The 12,103-nt window shown below is 35.6% G+C and overlaps 2 protein-coding genes across 2 annotated transcripts; one reads left to right on the top strand and one right to left on the bottom strand.

The window, feature by feature from the left end:
- Positions 1–499: 499 nt before the first annotated feature.
- On the top strand, positions 500–3,719 carry si:ch73-330k17.3 (IGFBP domain-containing protein). The gene is made up of 4 exons (XM_055040955.1): positions 500–932; positions 2,158–2,245; positions 2,331–2,520; positions 3,473–3,719. The coding sequence occupies exons 1-4, from the start codon at positions 605–607 to the stop codon at positions 3,536–3,538; spliced, it is 672 nt and encodes a 223-aa protein (XP_054896930.1). The 5' UTR covers positions 500–604; the 3' UTR covers positions 3,539–3,719.
- Positions 3,720–7,105: 3,386 nt separating this feature from the next.
- parp16 (poly (ADP-ribose) polymerase family, member 16) lies at positions 7,106–12,048 on the bottom strand. Its single transcript, XM_055040918.1, has 7 exons — positions 11,976–12,048; positions 11,209–11,405; positions 9,913–10,050; positions 9,623–9,829; positions 8,660–8,831; positions 7,695–7,839; positions 7,106–7,580 (listed from the first exon to the last, which is right to left on the bottom strand). Exons 2-7 carry the CDS (start codon positions 11,395–11,397, stop codon positions 7,445–7,447), a joined length of 987 nt encoding a protein of 328 aa, XP_054896893.1. The 5' UTR covers positions 11,398–11,405; positions 11,976–12,048; the 3' UTR covers positions 7,106–7,444.
- Positions 12,049–12,103: the final 55 nt, after the last annotated feature.

Genomic DNA, 12,103 nt, shown 5'->3' with positions numbered 1-12,103 from the left:
GCCGGGTAGAAATCCTGCTAGAAGAATCCAAGTAGATGGGAGAAAGCCCAGACGGTCTATGAAGTCAGATTTTAATCAAGTGGATTTACAGAGGAAGGCAGTAAATGAGAGATTTCTACAAGTTTCTGTGGTAACAATTTATTTGAAGGGCACATTAGACTGACATGACATAACACCCAAACATAAATATGGAGAAGTCTTTATGAATGTTTATAACTGCTGTCATGACGTGTCATTCAGTAAAAAATATTTTTTTAAAGCAAAGATCCATTGAAACCTGCTTTGAAAGTACTCAGTGTCAACTTTGCATTATTTGATAAATAATGAATTAAAAGTCTCATTATTTACCAACAAAAGTTATAAACATTCATGAAGACTCTGTCATTTTCATGCAAGGTGTTATGTCAGGTTAATGACGGTGTCATGAACTTCTCTTCAAATTAAGCGTCACCAATTTCTGTTCCTGAACTAGCCAATCAGTGTTTGTGTTGTAGAAACGCCCACTTTAGGTCTACCTGTCGCCTCGCCTTGTTGCTGTGATCGTCATGATTATAAAAGCACAAACTTTCCCTCCACTCATGATCACACCAGTACGACCCCAAGCATGTGGACGCTCCTCCTTCTGTGTGTCCCGTTCGGGATGTTGGGGTCAGAGGGCGCCCAGCCCACGGACGCCCAGCAGCTCCAGACCCTGAACTGCCCGCCCTGTGAGCGGATCCACTGCTCCTCCAGGCGGGCGCTGAGGCTCCAGTGCAAAGGCGGCGTGACGACTGGCGTCTGCGGCTGCTGCCCCGTGTGCGCACGGACGGAGGGGGAGAGCTGCGGCGGGAACTGGGACTACCTGGGGAAGTGCGATGAGGGGCTGGTGTGTGTTTCTCAGGAGGCTGCGGCCGATAAACCAAATGCAGAAACTAAAGGGATCTGTAAGGCAGGTGAGCTCAGCCTGAAAACTCTTTGATATTTCATCAAAACATTCAACTGTATTGATTTAGCATTATTCTAGTTCACAATAAATCATTTAATTTCATAATAAATTAAAAACAAGCTCAAAACTTTCAACTTGCATCATTTATCATTTCTACCAAAATCTGAGTGATAAAAGTCTCCACGCTGGCGGTTTGGTCTCAATTGGGTCGTTTTTTCAGGAATAATTTTGTTTACAGAGGTTTTATGAATATTTTTATTTCTTGTGTCTGCTGTTTTATTTATTTTGGATATTTAAAATGTTTTCCAGCTTCAGTGTAAAATGTTTTAGAATTTAAAGTTAATTGATCTCTGAGAATGTGCTCTTGCATTATGATCCCATTATTACCATTATTTTACTTAAAAATTGTCTCAAAATAACATTATATTACTGTTTATCGCAATAACTTCTGGGACAACTTATCATCCAGCAAAATGTATTATATATATATACATGTATTTTTTGTAATTTGGTTTTGCATGTATTTGAGCAGAGCTGGGCAGAAAAATCCAAAATATCAATAATATCAATATGAAGTTGGTATCAGTATCAGATCAATACAAGTGTGATAAATCAATACTTTCATCGCAGATTCTTAAAATTTTGTTTTATTTTCGCATTATATCTCCTGAACTTTACCTGAAAACATTTTTGCACTTTATTTACAAAAAAATTTTCATTTGTGATTATCATATTTATTAGAAACTTTGTCTTAATTCTGTGCTGTTTGATAAAACAGAAATTGAAAGGAAAAACCACCAAATAAGTATCGGTACTGATACAGACCCAGTACTTACTTCATATCAGATCAATATCAAAATAAGCAAACTTCTACTTCTGTTACCCCCCAATTAAAACACAATAGTGTATTTTAGATGAAACTGGATAAAAACATTAGAAACAGGAATATGGTGCCACTCTGCTGCACACTCTGTTGAATTTGATCTCTGTTAGGGTTTGCAGTGGGAACAGAGCCAAAATGGTAAACTGTGTTTAAGGGCTGTGAAGACTGATAGCGTGGACAACGGTTCCTTTGATCCAAAAGTTTCTGCTCACATAATTGTCCCTCTTATCTGTCCATGATGAAAAGAAGTGTCACCGCCACTGATACGGCCTGATACCAGGCATCCTGTGAGGTGCTTTTCATGTTTGGCTGTAGAGAACCCAACAGATTATTATTTTATTTTTTTCAGTGATTGAAACCCTCAACCCAGAGAGCTGCAGCCCAGATTGCACCAAGGAGTTCTGTCAAACCAATCCTTCTGCAATCTGCTCCGCCAGGTGACAGCACAAAAATCCACATTAACTCCTTATTTGTCATCAGGTTTCAGGTTTAACATCGTTTTCCTAATTCCTGTTTCTGCAGGTTTGCATCTCTGGAGAAGAAGGAATGCCAGGGCTCCTGTCAGCACACTACCTGCTCAAGCTGCGTCGTGCTGAAGCGTCCGTCGTGCCCCCAAAGCTGCGCCGCGTCCGATCCCGCCTGCCTGCACCGCTTCGGCAGGTGTGTGCACAATCATCTAAGAGCTCATCCCGCCTGCAGCAGTGACGTACAGGTGAGTAAACAGCAGAACAGCAGCAGCAACCAGGGGTGCACCGATAAATCAGCAACGATTTCCTTTAGTTTGGAAAATCTGTGATCAGCCAATACTTATCTACACTGCAAAAACACAAAACCTTATCAAGTAATTTTGTTCTGGTTTCTAGAGCAAATATCTTAGTACTAAATAAGAGAAAAACTAACAGTAACTTTTCAGTAAAATATAGAGACTTGTTCAAAGTAAGTAATTTTGACCTTATTTTCTTATTATTGTTGGAAATACTAGTTTCACTGTCAGATAAATTGACTCATAACATTATAAATTGTTATAATTAACTTATTACAATATCTTGTGATAAGTGAAATAATCTGCCAATCAACAAGTATTTTTTTTATCAATATTAAGGAATTATTGATGCTGTTGTTTTAAATCCAGAAGTTTTGTTTTCATGTTTAATTATTACAATACATCTTTTTTTTGTTTCTGCACATTTTTTCTCAGACATTTTACTCTTTCGAAATAAAGATTTAATTTCTTTCTTAGTGATGTAATTGTATTGGTGAAACAATGCAAGAACACATTCTAAAAGACCAATAAATGTTAAATTCTAACATTTAGCACCGTCACTTGAAAACATTTTAAAAATCCAAAATAAATTAAACAGAAACAACAAATACAATTGACACTGAAGTCTCTGTAAACTGAACTGTCCTTCAAATTAAAGGGCTAATAGAGACCAAAGCAACACACTCTTGTCTTCCGGATTTTGGTAGAAAAGCAATAAATTATCCAAATAGAAATTATTCTGCTTGTTTTAATTTATTTTGTGATTAACTGATTAATTGCTAATTGTGACAGGTTGGTCATCAGTGATCTGCCAGAAAACTGTAATCGGTGCACCCCTAGCAACAACATTAATTAATTATTGTTTTATTAAAACATGCCTGTTGTGCTTTATTGTCTTTAGAACAGCACAGAGGGGAGTTTAATGTGTTTGGTGCCGGACTGTTTACACCCGAATCCACAGCTGTAACCCACAAAACACGAGGATTTGATGGAAACCACTGGACTATGTAGCAAAATGGGGGAAAAATGGCAGCTATTTTCCTAATGTCTTGAAAATACTTCACGCGATCTTATTTTATGATGTAAGCTGTAAATATGTAATCTGGCAGTTTGTACAATAAACTTTGTGTAAATTTCTTCTAAATAAACATCCAAGAGATACTGAACTGTCTGGTTTAATTGGTCATCCTGGATTTCCAGTATTCAGCGTTTGACTTCCTGTTTGTGTTACATGATGTATTGTGCAGTTCAATAAACTTCACCGACTTTAAGAGGTTTGTGGAATCAACTAGCGCACTCACTCTTTGGTTACCTAGCAACTCACTCACTCTTTGGTTACCTAGCAACTCACTCACTCTTTGGTTACCTAGCAACTCACTCACTCTTTGGTTACTTAGCAACAACCTGTTGAGAAAGTTGCCTCATAACTGCTTAAAAATAAACAGCTTGGTGTGAAAACTGTGGATGAAATAAGAAAGTTTGTCACCAGTTTAGCAGTATTTCAGATATTTTAAACAAAAAAAAACCTAATTAATTTTGATACTCACTGATATGAAATGCTTTTATGAATTGTGGTGTTTTTCAGCCATATTGTCCAGCCCTATAGGAAAAGATGTACTATTTTAATGGAGGCTAATTATCTAAGACTGGATTTTGTTTTTAAATTTAAAAAATTACTTACACTTTAGGTTTTTGCATACTAATAATAGGCCTGTCACAATTGACAATAAAACAATTAATCACATTATAAATTAAAAGAAACTTAGTAATTTTCATTTGCTTGATTTATTGTTTCACTTTTCTCTCTCTTGCTTTTCTTTTTTAACCAAAAACTCAATGATAAAAGTCGTAAGTCTGGTGCTTTGGTCTCAATTGCCCCTTTTCTGACAGATAATTTTGTTTACAGAGACTTTATAAGTCATTTTATTTGTTGTTTCTGTGTTTTTCTTTGTTTATTTTGGCTATTTCAAATGTCTTCCAGTTCCAGTGGTTTAAATGTTCATTAGAATTTAAGGTTTATTTACCTTTGAGAATGCCATTAATACTATTATGTTACTTGAAAATGATCTTAAAACAACATTATTGTTTATTGCAATAAGTTCTGTAACAATTTATTGCCTAGCAAAATTTGTTATTGTGACAGGCCTAACTAATATAACCAGCTTATTCCAGTATTTTGATTTTGTTTGTTGAATTATAAAGGATAAGTTGCATTATGACTTTTTATTTAAATCAAAAAAGTACCTTTCAAACATCTTAAAGTCACACGGCTATTCCAATGACGAGGTTTTCAGTCAGAAAATGGAACAATGATAAAATAGAAATACAACCCAGTTACACCATTGTTTCTGGATACTCTATCTTCACTGAGTGGTAAATGAGCATGTTTCAACCAAATATTCACCAGACACAGACCTGCAGTTTATTTTTTTAAACTTCATAAGTCTTCTAATGAAGGAAACTAATTTGGATAAATGATTATTTTGACTGATTTTGTTATTTGTAATTGTCTTATTGATATGAGTTTTTTTCATTTTGGTTTTTAAAATACAACACTGTCTAGATAGCTTTATATTTTGGTCCATCTGATGATGTAATTTTCAAACATTATATCTATTGTTCAATACTTGAGTCGCCTTTTTACCAAATACTTTTCATTCTTATTTGAGTCATTCTTTTGACTTTTACTTGAATAAAATTATTTTAAAGTCTTCTTACTTGGGTACAATTTTTGATTACTCTACAGCTGCTTATCATAATGACCTGATATACTGTGTCGCAAACAAGCAGAAGAGGGACATCTACAATCTCGCTTCTGTGAGTGAATCTTAAATAAATGGATAATTAAACTACGACGATGTTATGCAGGTTTAGAAACAAACTGAAGTAAATCAATTGATCAAACATTTCCCATTTTGTTGGGTCAGTTATATTTCAGATCAAAAGCAAGTCCCCTGTACCATGGCTACCCCCCTCACAGGTTGAAGTTATTGAATAACAGATGGTTTATGAGGCAGCAATAATGAGGAAAGGGACTGAAGTGTGGACCAACAATGGGTATTTGTTCTCTGGCCTTCAAAAGAGAGCAACTTCTGCAGGAGTAAGGAAGTTTATCTGAAGGATTTCGCAAGAAGGAATTAGCTTTAAAGCCAAAACAAAGGCCTGCATTTCCTTTCATCTTCATTTAACTGGACACACATTTGAATCTGTCGATTTCGTATGATCATCCAGTGTTCACTAGGGATTTAAAAAAAAACAGAAAAGGAGAAAGTAAAAAAAAACGGGTTGGTTTTATTTTTTTTCCCAAATATATCTTATTGTTTTAGTAAATACATTTTTATTTCATACAACCTCAGCTTCTGTTAATGCGTATCATTTTATCAGCTATTAGGGCGAAGAGACCTGCACCAAAGCGGGCCGCCTCCGATATCAATCCCACTTATCAGTCTCACTTTTTTTACAGACACCAAACGCCTGATAGCTGCGTGCCAGCTGTAATAAATGAGTGACCCGTGTTAGCATTGAACGCGACACAAAACCAGACAATAGTTTCACCGACTCAAACTTAAGACTTTTTGAGACCTTCATAACTAATAAATGAAATGTAAGACTTTTATCGGAATAGATAATATATATATACGTATATTTATATTTAAAATTTACACTTACCCGTGAGCTAGCTGGATGTAAAATAATCCATCTAGCTAGCAAAGACATATTAGCGGGTCGCAACCGCCTTCGATCGCAACGAAGATGTGCGCGTGCGCGTGACTTCGATTTTTTTTTTTTTTTTTTTTTTTTTTTTTTTGCCTGACAAAAAAGTATCGCGAGAAAAAAAAGAAACTACGTCCCCTTCCTTTTTAAATTGAATTTAATTTTTCACCAATAGTGAATTTGGGAAAAAAAACAAAAATATATATAACCGCTTTTTACTTTTGAGGCAAAAATAAATAAATAAAAATTAGAAGATATGCGAGATTTATGATGGAGAATTGCTACAATGGGGAAAAATGAAAAGTAAAAATTACCAGAAAAAGTTATACTATTATGGGAATAAAGTCGTACGAGAATAAAGTCAAAATAATACAAGAAATATTCATAATAATATGAGAATAAACGTATAGGATAAAGTCACATTCTATACATGTAACTATTTAGAGAACTCATTATCAATTATTTTGAGTCATAATTTTGCGAGAATAAAGTCGTAATGTTATGACTTTTGTCATAATAGGTTTTTTGATATTCTCATGACAATTTTTGTCCTACTTCATTCTTGCAATACTATGACTTTCTCATAATTTTGTTTTCTGAACAATGTATTTCACACACATTAATAAAAAATAATAATTTAAGACATTTTAAGGCCAAAACTTTATATAAAATTTTAAGATGACACCTGTAATAGAAAACTACCAACCATGTTCTTATTTAGATTTCAAAATAATTTAGCAATCATTAAATGTCTTTCAGATATATACAAATGTCCTTTCTTGCAGCAATTTGACAAATGTAGAAGTAACACCACTCAAACTTAGTCTATGCAATGTTTTTATTGAAGATAAATGCAAATGTCCAGTTTTTAAGTTTTAAAATAGAGTCTTTAAATTATTCATTAAACCACAGAAATTACAGTTAAAACATTGCAGACCTTTATTAAAATAGAGAGCAGCCTCATCAGGATTAATACAGAACAGGGTTCTATACTGTGATTTAAAAGATCCTGGATAACGGCAAACAAGAGCGTTTTACAGTAGAGGAGTGGAGTTAAAGGTGCATAAAACATAATCATAGCTCAGGTCTGCATCTCTGCGTCTGATCAGAAAAGGCACTGCAGATAATAAGCAGCTGGGGCGACCCTAATGCTGTCCCGTCACCTGAATAGTCTGTTCCAGAAAGATACGAACGAGGTGGAGTTAAAGGCACCGATGAAAATGAGGAGCAGGAGATAGAGACTCATCATGATGGCAAAATGGTGTCTGAGGAGCCACGACCTGCTACGGGAATGCCTGACGAAAAACAAATAATAAACAGCAGTGAACTCTATTCATTTTGATTATTTCCGATTAATTAAATTTCTTATTTCTGCACATCTTACTGGAAATGAGATTTGAACTTCTTACCTGGCCAGGTGTTTCCCCTGAGAGTACACAAGCAGATATTTGACTCGTAGAAGCTGATTGTTGGTGACTATAAAGTATTTCTGCGGAACGTCGCCCCCTTCGCTGTTCTTGGCTCGTGAGCGCTGCTTGTCGATGGCATCAGAATCTGAAATGGCAAACGAATAGCAAGCTGTCGTTAGCAAACGGCCAAATTCTGATGAAGTTACTGCTGCTTGAGGCGCACCGATTGCAGTTTTTTGGCCAGTCTCTGACTACAGATCTTTAAAAATTTTGACCTGCTGATTCCGATTTTTTGCAAAATCATGTCGCAGAGTTTGAAAAGGTGGGGTAATGTTAATGTTAACTGTAAATGTGCAGACATGACCTGCTGGGCTGGTCTGTTGGTCAAATTTCTCTCAGAGGAAAGCAAAAGAGGACAGTGGTTGATTTTTAGACCTTTGCTGAGGTAGAAAAGATCTGGGAAGAAAATCAACTTCACATATAAGTATCGGCTGATCATCGATGTCCCAAAATGAAGGAAATCAGCTCTGATAAATCAGAGCACCCTTAGTTATTGCAATAAATGATAATATTGCTGTTTTGAGACAAATTTCAAGAGCACTAGAAAACTGCACTCTGGATGATCAATGATCTTTGAGAACACATTCTTAAAGATCAAAAAAACTTTCATTTGTAACAAACATTTAACTCCAGAACTGGAAGTCTCTGTACACAAAACTGTCTTTCAAAAAAAAAACGCTGAGTCGAGTCTAATGCGTCAGACTGAAGCTTATTGTCATCCAGGTTTTGGTAGTGAAAAGAGAAAAGCAACAAATCATGCAAAAGAAAATGATCAAGCATTGAATTGATCACACTATCAACTGATGTATTGCTTGCTGCGACAGGCATAGCTAACAATAAGTCAAGCAGCAGCTTTTCATGACTTAATCCATGTGATGTTTTGGGAGTCACGAAGCTAAACGGACCTTTTTTCTTCACTTGGCATTTAACGTCTGGATGATCGATGATTTCACACAAGGCCACACAGCTGAGCTGAGGACCCAGGATGCTCTCGCGCCAGCCGCTGTTGTGGGGACTGTAGAGGACGGCCATGCTGAGGTCGCTGGTGAGGTACGTCCCCTCTCCAAACACAGAGTTCTGCACGCATCACATCAGGTTAGACATCAGAAAAAAACTGTTTCGTAAGAGAAATGGGTTGGGCTGTCGTAAGCAATTATTTTAGTCGTCTATTGATAATTCTGATGATGTAGTTGCTACTTAAGCCAGTAAAACAATATGAGAAAATGCTAAAACAGTAAATGAACAACTCAGTACCTTAATAAGAAAATACAATTAAAAAACATTACTTTTTGTCACAAGTTTGAAGTATGATTTTTGTGATGAGAAATAAAACCTTTCACATTAACTTGAAAATTAAAAAGCAACCTTTAAATGAAACATTAAACACTGACTTTTATATTAAACTTCACCTTCAGTCTAGTTTATGACAATGTTTGAGGGCCATTGCAGAAACAAAATAAAATATTAGAAATTTTTAGATTAAGCACAGAAATTTGAGGGAAAAAAGAATGTTGTGTTTGAAAAGTTGAAAAAAGCGTAACATTTTTTATATCAATCTCAGAAATTTTTGAGTAAAATATTCCGAAATTTCCAAGATTCTTCTGGAAATTTTCTTTTTTTTTTTTAGCAAATTTCTGACTTTTCAAACTCTGAAATTTCCTTGTTTTTTGCTGCAAATGTACCCCTTTAGTATTTTTCTTCTATTCATCAACAACTCATCTGTGGAAAAAAAAATCCTAACTCATCTGCCTTAAAATGTTGCACTAAATAGCAAATCATAATTTTACAAATTTTAAGAAACTGTAATCTTCAGATGAATTGTTGCATTCCTAGATGTGTGCAGCATGTTTTATTTTTAAAGCTCAGACCTTGTTGAGGTGACAGTGCAGCCCGTTGTGAATGATTGAATGAAAGTTCTCCAAGCGGCTCCCGTGGAATGCGTAGAAAACTTCTCGTCCTTCTCTCATCTTCTCAAACCGGGTGTTAAAGTGGTCAGGGTACTCCAGCTCAAACAGGAAGTCTGGTACTGGTGCAGAAACCCCATCGTTTTCTGTCAGCTTGCAGAGTTTGGCATACTAGAGATCAAATGTGACACAGGATGAATAAAAGTGGGAAAAGATAATATGATGTGTGTTTATGTGCAATCATAGTGCTGTACCTCATCTTTTTGCAGCGTCTTCACAGCAAAGCTCTTCGAGGAAAGAATCCAGTGTACGAGAGCCAGATGATGATCTCCTTCTCTGGGCCTTAACCGCACCAAATCTCTCACACCAGGCAGGGAGTTCACATCTGCCAACTGAAGAACAAAACAATTTTTTTTTTTTTGCATATTAACACAAAAGCTCAAAATGTGACTGTGGAGGCAGCTTCCAGCGTTGGTGGACATATGCCCCAACTTCTGTGTCAGATTGAATACTGAGTATGTATAATCTGATTTCGAACAAATAAAAAATAAATAGAATGCATATTCATACAAAAGCCGTGACATCTGACACCAAATCAGTGGCAACTGTATGCGAAGCCGTGGCATGTCACTGAATTTGGAAGCTGGGACTACTAAGCTGTGGCAGGTGACACCAGAAGTGCCATTATTTTTCCTTCAACTTAATAAATGTACTGAAATGTGCAGTTTAATGTTATTATTTTGTCATAGCACTATGCTACATAATATAAAATATTGTTCATTAAGGTAGGGGTGCAGATGATAGTGCAATAAACCGTTGTAAATTTTACCTATTTTACATATGTTCCTTTAATGTGTAAAAACAAAACAGTTCCTTTAAAGTTGTGTGGTTTTCATATGCAAGGAGACTGACAAGCAAAAAAAAATAACATTAGTAGCACATTACTGCCACCAAGTGTTTGCGTAAAGTACCATTCTCTCTGTAAGTTTTGCAAGCATTCCTAATGTAAAAAAAATGTATTTCAAATTAGATGCCATTAATTGGATAATTAATATTTTAATGAATTTATTTATGGTAGTGTTCACATTTTCTCTTTTTCTGGTAATAACCACCTACATTTACTCAATTACATTTACTTCTTGGAAATTTTTTCCCTCCAGGGTCATTTTTACTAAGAGTATTTATCACTCTTACTTGCGTAATTTTATTATGAATTATTTCTGCTCTTCCAACTGAATGAAACACAAACATATTTTCACCAAAAGTTCACCAAATAAAGACACACAGTTTTACATTGACAAACATTGATTTAAAAAATGTTTCTTTGGTTTGATTTTGCATTTTGTAATTATGTTATTTATATGCATAATTTTGGTCTTTAAAATACCAAAATTTACACGTAACTTTATATTTAGTAGTGCTACTCTTACTTGAGTATAATTTTTAGAGGTGAGTCTGCTCACCTCTAACTAAAGATCAAATAATTTTTTAAAAGATGAATATTAACATTTAACAACTACTGAGCGTTTTATTGATAGTGATGCTCTTACCAGGCCCTCAAAGTCCTTAATATCACAACTTATGTAGCGAGGAGGGAAGGGTCTGAGCAAAGAGTCCCTCTTGTAGCTCTGTGCAGCAGCCACAAACAGGCTGCAGCGTAGGTCCGCTGCAACGGGGTCTCTGTGCAGACAGGAGCTCACCAGCTCTCTGACAGCTTCAGGTGGCAGAGGTGGCTGCATTCCCAGCACTGAACAAACAAACAGGTGATAAGATTCAAACAGGTTAACACCAAAACAAATGTTCTGTTTCCATGCACTTTATGTTCAATTTTAGGACCCAAATTTAAATTCAGTGTTGCACAGTCAAAAGTGTCAAGGTTAAATTAATTCGGCGCATCTGTTAGTAACGTTTCCCCTACTTTTCCTTTAGTAATTTAAAAGGAAAGTCATTTCTACAAGGGTTACTAAACTTTACAATACACCTACTTCACTTGACAACCTTCACTGAGGTCTAAATTAACTTGTACACCCAACTTCAAGATCAAACTTGACATATCAATGAAAACGGAAGCCTACTTATTAAACAATAACATTTAAATTCCGCATTTTTTGTTTTTGTTTTGCGTCTGCGAGCCTTTAAACTACAACCTAGTTGCTGTAGGGAAGCTGGCTAACATTAGCTGCGACAAAATATCTTCCACAACGTATCGATATCGATGTCAAATATAAAACGTCTAACTCCTATTTGTTAATTGAAGTGTTTAACAATGATTCACCGTGGCTAAAAGGGGATATTTCTGATTAATAACTGATCTTACCTGGCTGAAGTCTTCCTCAACTCATAGCACTACAGTACAGAAAAAGCTAACAGAATGTTAGCTTGATTTCTGCTGCGTTCAAGTGCAGTATGAACTTTGGGTGTCAGAATTTCACGTTATGAATGAGA

This window comes from Poeciliopsis prolifica, unplaced genomic scaffold (genome assembly GCF_027474105.1).
Source record: "Poeciliopsis prolifica strain line A6 unplaced genomic scaffold, Auburn_PproV2 SCAFFOLD001, whole genome shotgun sequence".
Lineage (NCBI taxonomy): Eukaryota > Metazoa > Chordata > Actinopteri > Cyprinodontiformes > Poeciliidae > Poeciliopsis > Poeciliopsis prolifica.
Note: the sequence above shows the minus strand (reverse complement) of the source record. Positions and strands in the feature narration are given on the sequence as shown.